Here is a 22,420-nt window from a genome sequence, read left to right as displayed (position 1 = left end):
TCCCGATACTTTTAGGACTAGAAGGACCAAGTTAAGCCAGTTCCCCAGAAAAGAAGCCACCTTGGTGGTGGCCAGGGCTGAATTGCACCTGTGACTTTCATGCCTGACACCATCTGAACACCTTACCCAAGTTTTGGAATACTTCAGTTTTCTAAACTGTTATAGAAAACCTGTTTTCAACAATATTCTGAATTTCTCAGGAAAGAGCGTGACTGTCTGGGTTTTCCTATTTATATTTTTATTACTACAGAAAAAGAAGAAATAAAGTTCAGCACTATAACTTCACATCGGCTAATTACACGTTCTCCCTGGCTGCTTTAAAACCAACCGGTCCTGGTTCTAGTGCCCCCCTCTGGCCACCGAGTAGACAGCATTAGTTCATCACAGGAAAATCTGGAATCCAGGCCTTTGTTCTAGACACCTCTCCCTCCTGTCATCATTTGCCCCTGTATCCTGATTGATTTTTCTGCACTCTGAGCCCAAGGGCTGCCTTCATCCTCTTCACAGTTACTTCAGTTGTAAATGTCTGAGTCCTGGCTTGTTAAAAGGACAGTTTATTTTGTGCTGCACACAAGCCAACTGTGGAGCTCCCAAGCAACTGGCAAATATTTCACTGCGATTCTTCACTGGCTCCTGGCTCCAGGCAGCCTCATTCATATCACTGTATTTCCTCCCAGAATCAGGGGAGCTCTGCCCTAACTGGCCACTTTGGAATATGCTCGCCTGAGCCTTCCATTTTAGTTTTTCCCTTTACAGCCAAGTCTGGACTTCTTGACATCACATCCAAGAAAGCAACCCTAGTGTGGCCCCTTATCACAAAATCGCCCCTAATCTCATCCACAGCACCCTCGTTCTCCCACTGCCTAAATGAGTTGATTTTTCTTTTTAAAGAGCCTTTGAGCCACCCTGGCTCCAGTTCTCAGGGAATATAACGATGACTGTCCAAGGCTACCTCAGCTTAGATCATCTCCCAGACTCTTCCAGCTCCCACAGCTGGGCCTTGACTTCACTGCTGTCCTCTGGGCTCCAGCGCTGCTCCCACAGGCAGGTCTGCAGCCTTGCTCCATTCAGCCCGCCCTGATGTAGCTTCAGGAGGTAGTGCCTGTGGCTGAGAGGCTCCTGTCAGCCACAATACTCCTTTATACATTTGTAGTTGTTAATTTTTTTCTTCCCAAGGCTGACTGACCTCTTAATCTATCTTCATACATTCTATAGCTTTTCCAAAAAAAAACCCTCCAATTGCTACATTCTCTCCCTTAAGAAAAAAAAAATCATGTTTCCAACTTATGTAAAAACACAAGGTCAGAATAAATCCCCAAATCCCCATCGAGCAATAAAGGCCTTTCTGGATTTGGACTCAGCTCCTTTCCCAACATTTTCTGGCCACATCCCCTGTTAAGTGGCCCCACCAGGAGGCTCTGTGCCATATTCCTTCCATATGGTCTCATACCTCCACTGTCCTTGATGAGGCTCTTATTTCCTTGTCAGGAATGCAGCCTCCGCCCCATAGGCCGGTCTTTTGTTGTTTTTGTTTTTCTTACTTCTCTTAAGCCTCCTTTGACCTTGCTCCCCCCCCCCCACAGAATCGTTCTTTCCTTGCCCTATGTCACCATGGCACTTTATAGATGCAACGATCACTGTCACAATTCTGTCTGCCTGCCTACAGTGGGAGTTCTGCAAAGAAGGGACTTGCTCATTCAATGCCCTGCAGGGTGCCTGGAACATAACAGATGACAACATTCTCAGCATGAACCAGAATTATTATCACTTTAATATTTCATCCAAAGGCAAATAGTTAAAAGAATATGCATAAAACCTGGATGAGATATCTATCCAATAGCATAATGACTCCTATGGAAAGTCATAAAAATTTCTAACATATTACTTACAATTAAATAGATACTAGTTTTTCCTACATAAAACGATACTGAAACTCATTATTAGATTATAGTTACTGACAATTAATAGTTAAACTTATGATGGAATGTTTACAAATCATAATTTCTATAAATATTAATAGTCTATCACAATATATACAAATATTGAATTATTATGCTGTTTTTCTGAAACTAATATAATGTTACGTGTCAATTATTTCTCAATAAATGCATTATTAAAACAATTAATACTCTAGCCCTCGCTGGTGTGGCTCAGTGGATTGAGTGCCGGCCTGTGACCCAAAGGGTCACCGGTTCAATTCCCAGTCAGGGCACAGAGAAAGAAGAAATAAAGGGTTGTGGGCCAGGTCCCCAGTGGGGGGTGTTTGAGAGGGAACCACATATTGATGTTTCTCTCCCTCTCTTTCTCCCTCCCTTCCCTACTCTCTAAAGATAAATAAATAAAATCTTAAAAAAAAACAACTGTCTAAAGGGGCACCATTTTCAAACCCACAAACATCGGTACCATTCTCTCTCATGGCAAGTTAGCCACAGCAAACACGGAAAGTAGTTTTCCTAAGGAGGAAGAAAGACTTTTTCTGGAAGCATCCATCTAATGATGTTGACACCAGTGAGTCCAGCTGGAGGGAGAATACCAAAGATGTCATAGTAATGACCCTAAATCCCCTCTGGTGGTTTTGTTTTTCCCTTATAAAACTGCTAGAGTCTGTATTTAATTCTCCCAAAGCTCTGCCACTGTCTGTAGGCCTACTTAATACACAGGGTCCGGCACAAATAACACCCCCTTTTTATTATAAAATCTTTTACAAAATCATAAGCATGTAATTCTGTAACATAACATCATTACTCTCAAGGACACCATATAACATTTTAGGTGAAATGTTCGAATTGAAACTATGAATTACTACACCCATGGTATTATCCTACCAACCACACTCAGGAAGACCCAGTGTGTGTGTATGTATGTGTATATATATTTATATAATATCTTTTGGAAAAGTCAAGGTTAAAACACATCAAAATAACCTCATTTCCATTACTATTTTAACAACATTGAGTTTTTCTACTCTTGGAATGATATATATATATATATATATAGATATATAGATATATATACACACACACACACACATACACACACACATACACATTTATTTGGGTCTTGTATAATTTCCTTTTGTAATATCTTGTAGTTGCCACATTGTTCATTACTGAACAAAATGAACAATGTTTATTGCTAAGTATGTTTTTCCTGTGTGAATGGAGTTATCCAAATTTCATTTTCTAAGTATCTGTTGTTAATATAGAGAAATTCAATTGATTTTTATACACTGATCTCATATCCTGCACCCCTACTTTTTAGGGGGACTTATCTTCAATATACGCCATCACATTGTCTATGGATAAAGTTTTACATCTTAAAAAAAAAAACACCTCCTATCCTTTTATGCTGTATCTTTCATCCATGTGTTCCTTGAGGAACAGACTCCTAATATACCAGATCGACAGCAATCCTCTCCAACAGAAAAAAGGCAACTAAACTAAAGAGGTCATTTGTATCATTTTCTCCTAAACATCTGAATAATCTAAGGAACTTCAACACTAACCAACCTTCAGCTATAGAAACAGGTACAACTGTTCTACCCACCAAATCCCCCTCCTAAACCATTCTGAAGAGAAGTCGGTCTACAGGTCAGAATTATCCAAGATCATGAACCGGCCAACCAGGAGCAATACAAATTGTCCCACAATTTACTTGGTAACGAAACATAAGCTCATAACCAGAGAGAGTAACTGAACTATAATTACTTTGAATCATCAAGCTAAAAGATAGGGTAAAAGGAAGACATACGAGAAGTGCCCAAGCTGATGATTGTTTATTATTCTATTATTTCACTTACATTACATTTACACATTTAAAATATGTTATGCTTAAGCCAACTCTATATTTGAAAAATACAAAGCTCTGTAAAGACCTAGAGAATTTCCACAAAAAGGTAGTTTATTTCTGATATCACCACATTCTCCAACTTTTGACCCACTTCAACCTTGGTGACAATGCGAAAAGGAAGGAGCCGATCATTTCCCTTTCAACTGCCAAGGCTTCTTTCTGAGCAGCCAGGCAGTTTGAAGCTTCCCAGGCACACGAGTTATTTCAGGACCCGTAGGATTTACAACAATAATGGTTTGAGGAAACCACAGCACTTAGGCTCATTCGGTCTTTTTCCCTGTTCTTAGCAGTTTAAAAATAAGCAAGAAAATGATTCTTCAATTTGGCAGACCAATTTCAGGGAGGCGTCTTGCCACGGCGCATGCTAATCACAGAGTTGCACGGGCCGCAGGGAACAGCGCTCTCCACCCTAACAGCTCTTTTCTGATCCTCTGCTTTGATGCCAAACAGATCTGAGCCTGTTCCTTTTTCCTTTTTGTTTCACCTCTTCCTGTCTTCCACCTTCCTTCCCTTTCCCCCTCACCCTCTCTCCTCTCTCTCACACATACACACCCTTACTTCACATCAATTAAGTTCTAATAAAAGTCTACAATTCTGTTGATGGTAATGGTTGGCTTTTTTGTTCAATTTTTATTTAATGCATCTATGCAAATTCAGATATTATTGTCCATAAATCTACAGCCCCTCAAAAGAAAAAAAATGCTACATGTCAAAAACAGAACACTAAGTTTAAACCTCGAAAATGCACTTACTGCTTTTGAGGCAGGTGCGCTTTTGAGAGCTCTGTTAAGTTATTCTACTGTCTCTAAGGGCTTCAGTTCCTACAAAAGAAAGGCTGCAGCTTGGGGCCCTTGGGATTTTCTGTTTGTTTTGGGGGGTTTCTTTTTTTTCCCTTCAATTCTTTGACAGTGGAATGAATTTTGCTTTGTGAGTGGAATCAAAGTGACGCCAGAGAGCCCATTTTCAGGGCTGATGTCCCTCTTTGCCTTTGCTCTCATTAGTAAGTTGCTTGTCCTGGGTGCATCTATTGAGAAAACGTCTGTGTGACACAAAGTGAATGAAAAGCTTCCCAAACCTGCTCTGAAAGGTCAGCAAAGGAATCTGTCACTTGACCATCACAGGGCAGTCAGGAATGTCCAAATTAAAGGAGCAAATAAAAATGAACACAATCTCAACACCAGATAAGAGAGGAGAAAGGAACGTCAGGGCACAGTCTAACTGGGCCACCGTGGGCTGGGAGGCCTTAGGCAGGTTAACTCACCTCCCTGGACCTCCGCTTCCCACCTGTCACACAGGGCATCAGACAGGGCTCTGTCTGAGGTTCCCTCCAGCCCTAACAAGTCAGCCTTGTTCTGTTGAGGAAACTCGACTTGGGTCCCTTTATAGCTCCCATTTAGGGAAAATATCCAAGTATTTACTCAAGTGCTCTCTAAGGGCACCAAGAGAGAAAAATATGTGGTCATTGTATTCAACAAGCTCTCTCTCTACATAACTGCTAAAGTTGGTGTCTCTGATGAGGAATACACAAAACAGAATTCTTTGAAATGTGCTTCATCTGAAGAGAAAGGCATCTTTACAACTGTCATTCCTGTGATTTTACATCCAAAACAGAAAGTAAACATTTGGTATCAAAAGCTTTTGATACCAGGACTGAGCATCTTTTATCAATTCTCTCATGTTTGGAGAAGGAGAGAAAGGGTAACAGTGCTTTTCGAAATTGTTGCTTTTCTTTGAGCCTCATTTCTTGAGTCACATAAAAAAATATTTGTGAAAGAGAGCAAGATGGCCACTATGGGGGTGGGGAGGCCACTGGAGCAAAAAGGAGAAAGGGCTCATGGAAAAGGACAATAATGTGGGGATAGGGGCGGGGGGGGGATAAGGGGGCTAAATGGGAATGGAAAATACAGTAAGAAAAAATTTTAAATATTTTTAATGTCGACTTTCAATTTATTCAAATTGCATGCAAACATTTTTGCAGCTCTCTTATGTGTAAATCAAAGTATTCACTGAGCAACTACTATAAGCCTAGGATACAAATGGGGACTGCGGCATTTCAGCACAGACTATTAAAAGATCGTGCTAATTCTGAATTTTGAGATAACAGTGGCTGATTAAAAAAATTGCCCCCCAAAAAGCAGAAAGTCCAATTGGCTTTTTCAGTCACATTTTATATAATTCCAATTTGTGTCAATGAGGATGGAAAGTCACTTAAAGTATCTGGCCCAAAATATTTAGTGTGTAGAATTGGTTTCAGATAATATAAATTATTCAGAGAAATATGCCTTGTCTTCACAATTTTTTGACTTTTCTATAAGCAGATAATGTGAAGGAAATATGAAGATATGAGGAGGCAATTTCACCCACATGAAAAACAAGAAAATATATTTGGTATCCAAATATCAGATGGAGAGAAGGAGGGAGAAGAGAGTGAGAACGGAACAAGTTATTAGAGAACGTGCTCGGTGAGACCAAACCTTGAAAGCTATCTATGCTTCATCAGTGAAACAATGCAGTAGTCCTGCTTGGAAACCCCAAGTGTTACAAGTGTTAAAAGTTAAGATTTACAAAAAGAACTGGGATGCCCAAATATAGTCACAATTCTATAACATTAATGCTAACATGTCCTTTGTTTAACTGTACAACAGAGAAAAGCCAACAGTGGATTAAAAAAAAAACAACACACCTGCACAGTGCAGTATCATCCCACTTACCGAGAGACCACTTTTCTGACAAACCAGCCATTGAAAATACGGCCAATAAGTCACAGTGGCCTCTGACCAGATGGCATCGCTCCCAGGGCTCAGGGTCTCCATCTAATCTTCCCATCAACACTGTGGTCACAAATGGGGTGGCCCAGGGCTTCCACACAAGCTAACAAATTAGAAACACCAAACCAGAGCGTGGTGGGCACTAGAGGAGGCACGCAGTTACCCAGGTGAAAAGAAAAAGCTCCCACCCTGCCGAACCCACAAGCAGAAGAACCGTGGAGACCCGCTCCGTACCGAAGCGGAGAGCCTTACGAACCTCGGCAGCCACCAGGCCATCGCTAGGTGAACACAAGGTTCAATGACTGTTTGTGGTGACACCATGGCAACAAGACAAGATTTAGCTGTGCTCGGAGGACTGAGCAGAGATGCTGCAGTGTCTTACAGAGAGTGTGGGACTCAGTTCCAAAAAGTGCATTCAAATCCAATCTGTACTGTTACTATCGATACGGCTTTAGGCAAGTCACTTAACCTCTCTGAGACTGCTTTCTCACCATAAAATAAGGTAAGGCCACCTGTCCTGCCCATCTCACAGGACTGTCATAACAATGACATGAGACCATGCATGTGTGACTACAGGCTAAAGCAAGAACGTAAAGAAAGATCTGCAAGCAAGACTCTATCTGCAGAGTATACTTTAGAAAGGTTTTTGTAAATAGAAAAAAATTTGAAATTTTCAAAATTTTTGAAAGATGAACAAGGCAAGCTTCTATTATATGGGAAATGCAATAAAAGGCATATTCCTCTACCATTTTCTATAAACTAATATGATCACAATTTAGAAAAGTATCCCTGACCAATCACCATGTTTTCAAATAACTTTTTGTTTAAAAAGCAACAACATACACACAGCTTTTCTTCCAGTTCAGACCGGATCTGTGATATACACAGGCTGGAGTCCAACGACGTGAAAGCCAAGTTAAACGGACTGAACTTCTCGACTAATGCTTCTCCTTTGGGGAATAAACAGTAGATTAGTAAGCAAAATGACAGAGAAACCTCCAGAATTAGGCAGACACTCAACAGACAGTGCTATCCATTCACAAGCTCTCACTCGGGCCGGTCAGCAGGTGCAAGCTGTCCTCCCGAGTGCATTAGCGAGGCGGGCACCACTGTGCTCCAGCAGGGAGCGAGGTGCGCGCTGCAAACAGCTCAGTCCCGCTGCTGGTTTCCTGGCATCCCCTCTAGCCATGGCCAAGGTCCTGGGCTAGGAGTGCAGGGAGAAACCGGGATGAGGACTGACACGGTGAATGAGCGCTTAGGCACTCGGTGTCCTTCGTTCTCAGACCAGATGACCTCAGACGCACCACTAATCCGCACTGCCTCTCAAGATATTCCTGGTGTGTGAGACCTTCCCGCTGCACTGCTGCGACAGGGGACTATCCACAGAGAGGCCCTCAGTTTTGTACCTTCTGACACCGTGAAGGAGCCGTCTGGTACCGAGCATAGTAAAACGCTACCGAAGGAAGTGAAGTCTACGGAAAGCACCATTTTGCCCACTGAGGCTGTGACCTACCAGGTTTTACCTGTAAAACCACTTTGGGTCAGAACTGACCTTTTCTATCTAATAAAATTAAAAAGGAGAAAAAATTAAGAGTATCACATGTACACGTTCAGTAAAGGGAAGTATTTTCACAAAGCTTTTGTTTTGTGTTATACACAGCAGGTCCTCAAATGACCTCGTTTCACTCAATGTCATTTCATTACAATGTTGATGAGGAGAAAAAAAAAATCCAAACCAGGACCGCTGTGTGTGAAGTTCGCACGTTCTCCCCGGTCCTCCCCGTATCTGTGCGGGTTTTCTCTTGCACCCCAGTTTCCTCCCACACCCCACCGCTGTGCAGCTCCTGCAGTGAGCTGGACGGAGTGCCAGCCTTATCCCGGTCTGAGTGAGGGAGTGTGTGTGTGAGAGAGAGAGAAAAAACAACTTATGAATGGGCTTTTCTTAGAGAAAGATAAATATATATGAAACCCAAATCTGAGGACGCAAGGGGGCGTCCCGCCTGGGCTGAGCTGCTGAGACTCCCTCCAACCACCACGACCCTGTCCTGGATCAGCGGGTTAGAAAATCATTCTCTTCCTTGTTTTTATCCATACTTCTTACATGTATGTAGCGCTCACATGTCAATGCTTAATATTAGAAGAGTTTGGGGTCTTTATTAAAAGTTCAGTGATATATTTTTATAAACAGAAATACGGCATCAGTACTGAACTCTTGTTTATAGCAATTAGCCTCTGGTAAAATCAGTCCTCTTATACATCATTTTGCTTAAAGTCACAGTTTCTGAGAATCTATTAATGATGTAAAATGATATGTATGTGTATATATAAGTGTGTGTGCATTGTGTGTAGGGACAAATGTGGTATATTTATTAATCTGGACCCAAGCAACTTTTCAAAGTCACTGACTTAAACAAACCAAATACAATTAAACTTCTTGCACACTGTAAAACCCAAAACATTCACACCATCAATTTGCTCCAAGAAATTCTTTCTCCCATTCCAAACAAGCATTTGTTGTAGAGAAACCTATCTCAACTTCCTCATAAACTAAAGAAAAATTTACTAATGGGATTTTTGTTCAATCTTCATTAGAGTTGAAACATAATCTCTGAAAGTCAGTTACATAATCTTTCCCCAGCCACGGTGACATAAGCATCCAGATGACTGCATCAGCTCACACACACCCCAGTGGAGGACGGACTCAAGGCCTGAGGACCCACAGGGATGTTGCAGAAGAGACACCCAACCTCTCCAGCTTTCTAAAGCGTCCACAGCCCACAAGAACAGCATGAATGCAACCAAGTGTCTCAACAGAACGACAAGCAGGCGTTCATACTTAAGGACAAAAAATCAGGCTTGGAAAATTAGCAAGGGGAAAAAAGTAGTTAAAAGATCTTTTACAGTAGGGAGAGAGTGTGTTGATTAACTCTGCAGCAAAATTAACTTAAAGTAACAATCAAAGTTCTTTTTCCAGGAAGTCAAAGCACTCTATGTACTTTCTATGGGCAAAAAATTATGTAAATAAATAACTACCAGTCAAGATAACCACAGCAACCATGCCAAGTGCCAGCCACAACCACCCACGAAGAGAAATTCACAAATGTCTTTTGTGTGCTTTGTAAAAGAATCTCAAACCAATCCAGACTTAAGCAATACACACCTGTTCAGGTAAGAATTCTGGTTTATCTCCAAATGTAATCCTGAAACACCAGATACCCAGTTTCTACTTTAGCTGAGGCGTTTAGAATTACAAAGTGAAACAGAACCTTCGGGAATAGTGGCAAGGGAACTGTACCAACAATAAATATGTTTATTCTCACTCTCTCTTTTAAATTTTACTCAAGAGACAAAAATCAAGTGATACGCAGTGCATTAAAATCTCAACTGCTTGTGGCTTTCACTTATAAATGGGCTTTTCTTGGAGAAAGATAAATATATATGGAACCCAGATCTGACAAGTTATTCGTGCCACTAAAATTATTGGAACCAGTTAATAAACTAGTTTTTATCCTTACCCCATGCCTTTTCCAACCATGTACAGAAACTTTATTTAGCTATTTCTTAAAAACAAACAGACCTAAATTATTACAAGTGCACCATTAGTTGTACAAGCAGCGTATTCAGAAGCTTGCCTCTCAGGAGACCACCATAACTTTACTGAGTTAGGAGCCAGAATCCGAACACTGTTAGCGAAGGGAAGGCAGACTGGAGAGGCGCGGAGACTCATGATCTCTTCTCCCCTTAGGACTTACCCCCTCCTCTTCCTCCAGTTGATTGCCGCCTTCATCCATTATCTTCCATTCATTGCTGCCTGTAACATAGCGTTTTTCTAAAACAGGAGGCCATGAAAATGGCAGGGTGGTCACCCTCCAATCCACCGCCCTTAATGAGCGCCCCCTCTAGGGAAGGGTCTCTGTGCTGGGTCACTCCTAGTTCAAGCCATTTTTATCTCACATCAGAGAGAGGCTTGCTCCTCCCGGTGGCTTTCTCAAGGTGTGGCTTTTTATGAAGTCTACTGACCATTAGGGGCTCACAGAACACAAGAACCCGCAACATGCGCCCAGATCCTGGGAACGAATGTAGTAAATGGAGTTACCAGCAAGGGGAGCGACAGCCGGGACCCCAGCTAACAAGCCCCGCCCCTGGGGAGACAGCTGCAGGCCACTGCTCAGCTAGACAAGCACTCGCCATGTATCCTATGTGTTTAAATAGTCTCGATTATGAGGCTTCCAGCAGAGTGATGGGTTCTAGCAAAAACTAGGTAAGTGGCTGTTGGTTTAATTTCTCTGATGACTAGTCCTCCATAAATGGCAGAGCACACCCTGCGATGCTGAGTTTAAAGGCACAGAGAAGAGGTTCTGAAAGGGCTGAAGAGGGGCAGGTGGCAGAGACATCAATGCTGCCAGGGTGTGGCTCCCCCAGCCTCATACCACGCATCTCGTGAATACACAATACATATGTTGATCGTACAAAAGTTCTCCAGTCGCGTTAAGACAGCGATCACCATAAATATCATCTTTAATTAGGGAGATTAGAAATGCCAGGTGAAGGCTACTCACATTGCATAAAGCTAGAAAAAATATAATTATATCTTTGAAAGTTAAGATGCTGTTGCTACAGGAATAAGTACTTATCGAAACCTGTTACTTCCCTTAATAAAGACAGTTTAACGTGAAAATGTGTTATGAAAATTTCATAACTGCTTTTCCAGGTGCCTAGGTAATCGCTTCGCCCAGCCCTTGGTCTCTTTTCCACAACCACGGCCCAGCAGGGTCCTGGTCCCTGACGCTCCAACTCGTTCAGCTGCACCCAGAGCAACCTTCCTCAACGTCGCCTCGGCGCATTCACGCAGCAAATACAAGTGCGAGACACTGGGATGACACAAGCTACATGTCAAAAAACTGAAGTGAGGTGTGACATGAAGCACGTCCCCACACAGCCGCATGGCCGAACATCTGCCCTTGAACCAGAAGTTGCTGAGCCCAAGACCCTAAAATGCCCAAAGTGCTTTCAATGTCGCCATCTCTTCCTGGAGCATGACACTGGCTTCCCTGTCTCACCCCACCTCAGTGTCCCTGCCCAGTTTGTAGTTCTCCCTGATGATCTAGCTCTTCCTTGCTCATCACACCAACTACTGTTTTTACTGAATAATGGTGGTACCCAGACAGTATGTGTTAAATGAGTTAATTCATGTCATGTGTCATTAAGAGTGTCTAGCCATGGCAAGTGCTCGTTAAGTGTTAGCTACTGTTAATGCTCATGGGTGCATTGACCGGCTTAGACATGACTTTCCGTTTATTCTAATCATTTCAAGACTTCACATAAAAAAGTGAAGTGGAAACTATGTAAAGGAAGTGATAGCTTCCACTTGGGTTGCCTGAATGCACTTACTTCTACACTGAAAATTCTACAGAATAGTATATTCTGTATTACAATAAAGACATCGCTCACTCCACTGATTACTGATCGTGAAGAGACTGCCATCCCACAGACAGTTCCATCAAAAATAACATACAATGTGTAGGCTGACAGAGTATCTATAAAACACGTATGCATTTATTCAATAAATAAACTGTACCTTCTACCCACATGTGTGACGAATAGGTATTATCCCATTTAACAAATTTAAAACTAGACCTGTTCCAGGTCACACAATTAACAAGTGACAGAAGCACAACTTCCAGATTTCCTGGCCCAGTGCTCTTTGTGGCTTTCATTCTCTCTTTCAACTAAAATTTGCTGGATATCTACTATGCTGCAGGCTAGGTCAATATCAGGTATCAAAGCATACAAAGAATCTCTCCTGTCTTAGATGTGAAATTCAACTTTGAGGAGATGGGCAGTACCAAAAGTAAATACATACTGTGTACAGTACATGAAGTATATACCACCACATACATATTTAGATAGCACCGTGCTTTGGAGAAAAATAGAGATGGGACAGGAAGTCAGGCTGAGGGTGAGATGTGACCATTTTAAATAGGGTCACTGAGATGGCTTTTGAGCAAAGGTCTGAAAGAAGGGAGACAGGGAGGGAGCATGTGCACAGCTGGGATTCTAGGTGGAGGGAAGGTCAAGGGGCCAGGCATATTCTAGAAGCAGCGAAGAGACTGAGAGGACAGTGAGAAGAAAGCAAAGGTGATAAGGTGAGGGAAGCAATGGGGCGACAGAGGCAGCTCAGGTAGGGCCTTACACGTCGTAGTAAAGACTGCGGTATTTAAACTGTCTGAAAAGGAAAGCCAGTGAAGGGTTTTAGGCAATGAAGTTACACAACAGGGCTTACGTTTGATGTTTTACTGATGTTTTATGTTTACTGTTTTACGGGATGACTGAGGCTCCTGTGTTGAGTTTAGCCTGATGTGCAGTAGGCCTGGGGTGGGGGTGGGGAAGGGTGGAGCGGGGCACAGGATAAAGCCGGGAAGCTGGTTAAGAGGAGACTGCAGTAGCACTGAGCTGCCTCTCCGCATCAGGCCTAGCATCACCCACCCCATCCTTATCTCTGTTCACTTAGCTTTACTAGTGGTCGAAACAGTCACAGTCAAATATTTCTACAAAGTCCTTGCTGCATGCACAGTTTAAGTGGAGCAACAGGAAATAACACACGGCCACCAAAATTATGTGCCTGCCCTGGCTGCTGTGGCTCAGTTGGTTGGAGCGTCAATTCCCAGTCAGGGCACACACCTAGGTTGTGGGTTTGTCCCCCGTCGGGGCAAGTATGAGAAGGCAACCAATTGATGTTTCTCTCTCTCCCCCTCCCTTCTGCTCTCTCTAAAAGCAATGAAAAAAAAATGTCCTTGGGTGAGGATAAAAAAAAATTATGTGCCCACTGAACTCTCTTTTGCTACACTCAAAAAAGTTCAGACTTTTGCTACACTCAAAAAAGTTCAGAGTGAGGAGCACTGGTAAGATTACATTCATCAGTGTAACTGACAGCGTAAGCACATGGCACTACCTAGAACCCACAGGCTTTTAGCAAATTCAGAGAGTATTTGTTTGGGCCACTGGCCTGTGCAAACAGCACCATTAAACAGTGTCCCGGATGAGTTGTGTTCACCCAGTCAGCAACCATTTACTGAGCACTTAGCCTGGGGGATAAAAAAGATAAATAAGACTTGGTCTCTATCCTAGAAGAGGTCACAGTCTAGCTAAAGACACAGACAAGTAAACAAGTAAGTATAATCCAGTGTATGATAAAAGCAATTACTGAGGTATGTAGAAGGTAGAGAAATAACACAGCGCAGGGAGTAACCAGCTCAGCCCTTAGGGGTTAGGGATGACTTCAGAGCTTTGCAGGGAGTCCAGAAGGTTAAACAGGAAGCCAGCAGGCGGAGGAGGGGACTGGAGTATCCTGTCACAGGGAATGCGAAAGGCAGGGGATGGGAAATGGAAAGTTCTGGAGTTGTGAAAGAGCAATGGGTCTGTTTGTTATTTCTAGAGTTAAAAAGGAGAGGGGATAGGAGTCTGATGGGGCAGGGTTTCATGCTATGTGATAAGGGCTTCATTCTGTAGGCAACAGGGCCCCCCAGAAGAGTGACCCAATTACAGGATTTGTATTTTAGGAAGACGTCTCTGACTGCAGTGCAGACTCAAGGATGGCTCCAAGAAGGACAAGAGGGAAGATAACAAGAAAGAGAGAAGAGTATCTGGAGAGAAGAATCTGAGGAGGGCCTGAACTACAGTTCCATGGACAAGCCTGTGCAGACACAACAGTCCTTGTGCAGATGAAACTGACAAAACTAAAGTTAAGTGAAGTATTTCACAGAAAATATTGTAGTTGATGCCCTGGCTGGTGTGGCTCAGTGGGTTGGGTACCATCCAGCAAACAAAGGTGGCTGGTTTGATTCCCAGTCAGGGCTCATGTCTGGGGGTTCAGGCCAGGCTACGGTTGGGGGCATGCAAGAGGTGACCAATGGATGTTTCTCTCCCTGTCTTTCTCCCAACATTCCCCTCTCTCTAAAAATAAATAAAATTTTTAAAGAAAATATTGCACTTTAAAAAACTTTAATTTGATAGAAAATATTATAGTCAAACCAAAAACCCTTGAAATTACATGTTAGTGTAACATATGAAACAGCTTGCAAGAGATTTATGAAAATCAATACTAATGAATATACAGGGATTTAAAAAATATTTTTAAATAGAACAATTTCAAAAATGTTTCCCACACCCAGCACGGACACTGCCATAGAAAAGAGCACAGGTGCCTCACGTCTAAAACTAAGCTCTGACATAAGTTACTTCTTTTACCACTCTATGACATTTTAGTAATCTATGTCTAATTCTCAAAATAAACCCACAAACTTTTAAAATAAGTAAAAGTATTACATGAAACATCATTTGAACAGAACTTCAATTTAATAACAAATGAAATCAATCTTTGCAACGAAACCAGGCAGTGAGATAAGAGATTCCCAACTTCAACAGAGAAAACACTCAGAGGTCAGAAGAGCCCTCTCGATGAGCCAGGTGAACCACTGCGCGCCCCTCCCTCCCTCACTGCAGGTCTCTTTCGGAGTGTCGGCTGTGTGTGTGTGTGTGGGGGGGGAGGGAAGAATGCAGGAGAACATTACCTTCACTGCATGAGAATACTCTTTTTTACCTCTTCTATGAAGACACTGGGATGAACTCCATGTAGCTATTTTTCCAACGTACATAGTAATTCTCAAAATAAATATTACTTATTTCTCTACTTTTACTCTCAAATTTGGTGTGCTGCCTTGACATGATTTACCAATATTTGTTAGGTTTCTTTAATGCTGGGAACAAAGTGTTCTTAATCTCCATAATTTTAAAGACTTTTGTGGTAAAAAGAAATCCCAGCTATTTACAAAGGAGCAGGATGCTGACCTTGCTGTGTGGGGTCTTCCACGCCATTTTTCTCCATTGTAATATCTGAAGTCATTGCCAATCTAATTATGCACATGGATCCTGTTTTCTGCAACAATTTTATTTAGGAGGACATTGGAATGAAGTTACTTTAAACATAACCAAATCCCACCTTCAGTAGTTGATTATCTCATGTATGGATTATCCATTACCCTTGATCCCTATTAAGGCCATTCTGGCTGTTTCTGTAGTCTGTGGGAAGGGAAGGAACTGAAATTCAAATGACTCAAATTTGGTAATGTGATAAACATATATGACAAAGTCCAGAAGAAGAGAGTGAAAGCACTGTTTAAACTGAGGCTTTGCATGTCAATTACCCTCTCTATCTGCTGACCTGTCAATACTGCCACCATCAATCACGCCTCCGCCCAGCTGAACACAGGGCTGAGAACACAACAGAACATGCTCTGTGCAATGGGAGGATGCTCCATTATTATTCCACCTCTTCTGGTTTTAGTTAACAAGAGAGGGGAAGTGAGAAAGATAGGGGGAGCACAGAATAAATACTATTAGTCACCAGTTTCCCTCGAAAACCTCCCTCAATGTTAAAACAGAGCAGGAGCTCCTTAAATATTGTTTAAACCAATGCGAACAGCCAAAAGACCATGCAAAACATGAAAATGCTCCAGCTGGTCTATCTTTATCTCAACCTGCTCATCTTAAGCCATTCATTTTTGCTGTTCTCCTCAATTATCCTGCATTTTTCTTTAATTCCCCCTTAAATGTCTTCTCCATTACAGTATGGACTCATTTATTTCAGAGTCTCTATGCTCTATTTCTGTGTGTCCCACACATAATTCTCAGGACTCTGCTCTCACAACTTCACATGGAAAGCTGCCATTGTCTCATCTACAACTGACCTCTGCTTTTTTACTACACAGGCACCTAACAAAATAGCTCATGATTCTCCAAATGTAATACCCAAGAGGACACATACTCACACCTTTGATTTTTATGGCTAATTAAGTCAAAACACCATTTGCTATTATAGTGGGTCATGTCACACTAACAATGGAAGAACTGATCATTGCCGTTTACCCAATTCGTTTTTACCTTCTTGAGCACAAATGTCAATGGAAGAGAGTTCTGAAACTTGCCATGTGCTGGAATGAAAGCAAGTATTTGCTTGTAATTGCTTGGATGTATCAGTATGTATCTCCTAGTATTTTGCTGGGTATAACGCACACCCACATTTTCAGTGCTACCCAAGTATAATGCACACCCTTAGTACTACCCATGTGTAATACGCATCCTTACTTTTCCCTCGAAAATTTGGGCAAAAAGTATGCATTATTTATGGCAAAATATGGTACTTTTGAAGCTCAGGAAAACTAGTATAATTGGCCCTGGCTGATAAAGCTCAGTGGACTGAGCACAGGCCTGTGAAGCAAAGGGTTGCTGGTTCAATTCCCACTCAGGGCACATGCCTAGGTTGTAGACCAGGTCCCCGGTGGGGGACACACCAGAGGCAACCACACATTGATGTTTCTCTCCCACTCTTTCTCCTTCCCTTCCCCTCTCTCTAAAAATAAATAAATATTTTTTAAAAAGAAAAAAAGTAGTATAATTGGAAAGATGCATATGAGTAGCATGCTAGTCTTATAAGAAGTTTCTCCAAAGTAGTCTTGAGAACTGTAATTTTATCTTTAGCTTCTTGAGTACAAGTGACACGTTAAACTGTAAAGCTATAGGTGTGTGTACTGATAACTATTCATAAGGGTAATCCACTGAACACTTTATGTTGAGGTTTCTAATGAGCAATCCAGCATGGAGAGTCACTATAAAAAGAACTTCTTTGGTTTTGACAAAACTTGGCAGAACCGTTTCATAAAATGACTGTAAATCTTACACAACATACCACCCACACTGAGAGCAGAGATTCCGTGGGCTAATTGTGCAAAGCAATGTGACCTGGACCCAGTGGGAGAGAGCAGGCAAGCGCTCTGGCCTTGCAGCAGCTGCTGGACAGGAAGGGGGGGGGGAAAGAACCCATTGCTGCAGGGGTGGGAGAGGGGGGGTGGGGGACACAACACATGGACAGACCAACTGCTGCAGGGAGGTTGACTCGTTAAGCTACACTGTCCTTCCTCTAGCTGTCACTGCTTGATGGCAGTGTATGGGGGGAGGGTAGGAGGGAAAGCAGGTTTTCAGAAACCTATGTGAATCGAACAATGTTCCTATGAGGCACAGGGGTGGCAAGTAGGCAGAAAGGAAAGTGGATTCAGATGCACGTGGTCTGTGCAGATACAAAAGAAAGAAAGGATACTACACATCAGATTGATGTGTCTTCAATGCACATTTATTTGCAACCAAACGCTAATATGGCCATTGGGCATTCTGAGTCCTGGCTGCTAGTCCTTGATAGAGTTTTAGCTCATTTGATGCTAAGACAAAACTCCAATCCTGCATAATGTCTCTGAAAGATTTTTCCTCTTTTGATCTGCAAGTATAAACAAATGTCATTTCTGTATTTCTCCAAAGGAAAGAATTATGTGGAATAAAGATCAACTGTTATAACATTCCTCTGAGGTGATATGTCAAAGTTGGAAGTCAATTTTCTTTTGGTAGACAAACAGGAAAATAGAATATAGTATCATGAATGTTGATCTATAGGCAGTTTGTAAACAGTTTCCCCCAAATCCATACGTCAAAAATGATAATATGATCTGCCCAGTAATTTCTAAGAACCTCATAAATTTCCACACTGTATTATGCTCCAATTTCTCCTCATGAGGCTGCTGTGTCTGTCCCCTGTTACACCAAGGGAGAAAAGGAACAATCTTTTGTATTATTGCATAAACAAGTCCTCCCTTCCCTTTACAAGTCACCCCTGTTCTTTACAATGACTTCTTTATTTTTCACAAGTCGAGTGTACAATATTTGTTTCGTTTCCCAACTAAAATGAACACATGCAAATTCACAGTCTCTGCCCCCATTAATGTTAACTGAGATAAAGCATCTATGATAGAAATCCCAAAGCCACATACTAATGTATTCAATCTTAAACAAACCCTTGACAGCAGCTGATTTAAAACAAAACAAGTAATAGAAAAAAAAAACACCTTTGGCAATGTCCAAAGGAATCAAAACTATACCCTCTTGCAACCACAGCACTACTGTATCCGCCCTGCAAACATGTTTGCTTCAAACAGTGTAACCCACCCATTTACCAAAACCACAACTTATGCCTGATTTAGAAAAGTCAAGTTCATGGACTTACTAAACTACACAACTCCAGATGGAAGGCACAAATGTCTTGTCTACGCCTGGCAATTACACAGCATCTGAACTGAGAACCCGTACTTTTAGGCTCAGGACCAGTGGCCCACGGTTGACCACCTCCTTGACACGATACACAACTGTCATCTTCAAAGAACATTAACTAGTTGCCCTTGTACCACAGTTGAGCAGACAAGAACAAATGACTTAGCACACATGGTCCAGGAAGAAGGGAAGGGCTTGAGTCTCAGTCCACGGAGTATAATTACTGTACATATTTAACTCGGCTTATTCTCTCATATTCCAGCAGTTTTGTTTTCCCAAAGAAGGGAAACAGCAGGTCCCTGGAAGATTCCAGCGCGGTTTCTTTAGGCAAGGGAAAAACATGATGAACACAGAAAACACGATCACGCGGAATGTCTGGACTAGGTTCCTTTGTGATACTTAAATAGCGCCCCCCTACTGGGCTTTGCCACAGCACTGAATGCTGAAACCATTTTAGAGTTTAACAATCCAGCCTATGGCAAACATTCTAAGAGGAAGAACTCCAATTCTACATACAAAATAGGGGTGTGTTAAGAAATACTAAAACATTTCCCTCTCTCCCACCAGGAGAGATATTTTTCTTCACTTGGAGGAAGGCAAAACATGCTAAACTTGAAAAAAGAGACCAACGTTGGTCTGAAAAGGAACTTGAAAGAAATCCAAAAACTCCTTTTGGCCAAACCCTTCCTACGTGTGTTAATCTTCCTTGCTGCCAGCCCAACGCCTGTTTAATTTAAGCACCCATCTAATTCATCAGTCTTCTATGAAGAGATGCAAGGGGACTGTCCATGACTGCCAAAGTTTTCTCAGTGCACTGTTTCAAAAAACAGCTCCGTGTCCTAACCTCAAATGGTTTTAAGGGCAGAATATTCGTGGTTTACCACTGAACTTTTCACCAGTAACAGGAGTGTGCAGATCTGGGGGGGGGGGGGGGTAGGGGGGGCAGAGTGTGCTGAGGACGAATAAGAGCTACTTTAACCTTCTCCGAGGACACAACCTCAAGCTGAATCTAGTTGGAAGAGCCCTTTTATTTTAGATATATAAACATATGGATGACAGTGAATCCCAATACAAAAACAACCAAAAACTCCTAATGAGGCCAAAGATCGCAAGGGAAAATCAGTGCTAAAAACAAAGAATTCTACATGGCAAACTTCTAAAAATGCTTAAATTCAAAAAGAGTCAAGTCACCTTTTCTGGGCTGGGTTCTGTAAATCCAGTTTTCATCATCCACTTCCACCTGCCGCCCACAAACCGAGAGCTCTCCGTCACTGCGAAACAGCCTCTTTGTCTGCCTGGACAAGGAGGAGAAATTTATCCAACTTACGGCACGTGAGAGAGAACCCGAATTTGACTTGAGTCTGAAGGAACCTGAAGAGCCTTCCTTTTTCATCTTCTTTCACATCAAAATCCACTACAGACAAAGGACAGCCCAGCAAACAAAAAGCTTGTGTTTTTAAATTGGTCCAGGTCCTTCTAACGAGCCTGCTCCTTCCCACTTATTCAGACAATGTTGAGAGTCAGGCACAGCTTAATGCACCCAATTTCAAAGAAAAGAAAAATGAGGGGTTAAAAAAACAATAAAAATTTTTTTTTTTACTCCAGCGACACTGTGGTACTTGGTTTCTAGATCAGGGGTAGCCACGGCCCTCCCCCAAATAAAATAAAAATAAATAAAAGTGCAATTTTAAAAATCAAGCAGGGTGTTCCTTTCAGGAACACTTGTCAGGACTTTGCGAAGAACAGAGCCAAGGCACTCCGACTCTCTGGTGTGCACCTCGCATCCCAACCTGTAATCCTACTCCTCTCCCAGGCATCTTTCCCTGCAAGGGCGGAGAGCCAGCCGTCTGTGGCAGACAGAAGGAACTCCTCAGCCTGGATAAAGAGATGCGGCGTCAACGCAGGTGCCCAGTTTCGAGTTCACCCAAACAGGTGACTTAGGAGAAATCAGAGTTCAGCTCACTTGCTGCGGCAGCCCAGCGCGGAACCCTAAACCGCCTACTTGCCCTCTTTCCCTCTTTCCCAGCTGGGAGCCGCTCGGGATCCACAGGACTCCACAAACAATAAATCGGGCTGCGTGGCTATTGCTTGGATTACAGAGCCAGCACTCCCTGTGAAAGATGATAGGCTTTCCGGGGACTGAAGGCGCCTCATTGGAGACGGAAAACCCCGCCTCTGCACAGCCAATACTTCAGTGGCAGCTCAAACTTCTGAACTCCAGCAAACCTACTGAAATGCAAGTCTGCACAGACTACAGACTTCGGGATAAAAACAACCTGACTGTTATCAGACCACGCTTCTGAAAGTGGGATTCTGAGAAGGGGTTTTCAAAGGATATATAGTGATAGGTGCATCCAGCCTTCCTAGGCGGATTTAGGAAAGTCACGATCTAAGGAAACATGCTTCCAAATCTGAAGCAGTCTTACTTCACTCCGAGCTTTCAGCAAAGGTGGAACACGGCCATTCTTGCACCTGTTACGGCCTCTCCCATCTTCCACCAGCAGCCAGGGTAGGGCTGACAGTCCCTTAGGCTTGCCCCCTGGCAGGTCTCACCCCCGAGTCATTCCTCTCCACCTCTTAACAGACCATCTTATCAGAGAGAACCATCATCTGAGAGCCGGGCTAGTAGCAATTAGCTACAGGCTCTGTCCCCAGACTCCTGTGTAAACCCTTAATCTTGACATTCAAAATATCTACAGCCACAGGCTGGGCCACATCTGGGTGCAGCATTTCATCCATGGCCAACAAAATTTCATGGCTTGAGGAATGTTAAAAGTCCCTGCAACTTTCCATCATAGACACTTGAATTAGCATCCTCCCTGCAAAATGTTCTTCTGGCCCTAGCAGGGTAGCTCAGTTGGTTAGAGCATTGTCCCACAATACCAAGTTGCAGGTTCAATCCCCAGGCAGGGCACATACAAGAATCAACCAATGAAAGCATAAATAAGGGGAACAACAAATCCATGTCTGTCTCTCCCCCAAATCACTAACTACATTTTTTAAATGTTATTCAGAGTAAGGCTAATAAGCAACAAGTAGACAAACTGGGTCTATCTCACTTTTCTTAACTCAGAATTGAGCAAATATACTAAAACAAATTGCAATTAAAAAGAAACTTTGATATAAAATCACGAACGCAGGATTTTGCGTCATACATCTAGAATTCATTGAGCTTTTATAAGAAAAGGGCTCTACAAGCTGACCAGGGTTGGAGCACTTGTAGAAAAACACAGAGCTGCTGCAAAGTGCTCCCGGGATGGACAGCACCCACCAGCACAGGAACCACGACAGAGGACAGGCACCAGGACGGAAGTGAGAGGCCACAAAACAGTCCAGGTGGCGCAGATAGGGATCCGGTTAAAAGCTAAAAGGGCCCTCAAGAGATGATGTTGTGTAAACCCCTCAATTTACAGATGAGGAAATTCGGGCTCAGAGAAAGTGTGTGACATGCCCGATGTCACATCTCGGAGGAGTCAGTAATGGAACCAAGTCACGTCAGACACCACTGGGTCAAAAGTTTCGCCACTTGCCAGCAATGCTGCCTATATCACCAAACACTCTGGACCTGCTCCAGCTATTAAACTGGGATGATCTCTCTACTTCGATCACTATTATAAGGGCAAAAACAGTATAAATTATATACAGCACCAGTG

At 42.6% G+C, this 22,420-nt stretch overlaps 1 protein-coding gene across 3 annotated transcripts in view; it reads right to left on the bottom strand.

The window, feature by feature from the left end:
* The window catches only part of NHSL1 (NHS like 1), a 123,419-nt gene extending 101,586 nt beyond the window's left edge, over positions 1 to 21,833 (bottom strand). For 2 of the 3 annotated variants that reach the window (XM_053664853.1, XM_053664854.1), the window contains exon 1: positions 19,959 to 21,833. In XM_053664853.1, coding sequence (XP_053520828.1) covers positions 19,959 to 20,160 — 202 coding nt within the window. In that variant the 5' untranslated portion in view covers positions 20,161 to 21,833. The remainder of the gene's footprint in view (positions 1 to 19,958) is intronic. The other variant, XM_053664855.1, reaches the window with a different exon arrangement.
* Positions 21,834 to 22,420: the final 587 nt, after the last annotated feature.

This window comes from Artibeus jamaicensis, unplaced genomic scaffold (genome assembly GCF_021234435.1).
Source record: "Artibeus jamaicensis isolate MK-2021 breed Jamaican fruit bat unplaced genomic scaffold, CSHL_Jam_final contig_387, whole genome shotgun sequence".
In the NCBI taxonomy this organism is placed as follows: domain Eukaryota; kingdom Metazoa; phylum Chordata; class Mammalia; order Chiroptera; family Phyllostomidae; genus Artibeus; species Artibeus jamaicensis.
The sequence above is the reverse complement of the archived record's forward strand: the minus strand, read 5'-3'. Positions and strand labels throughout refer to the sequence as shown.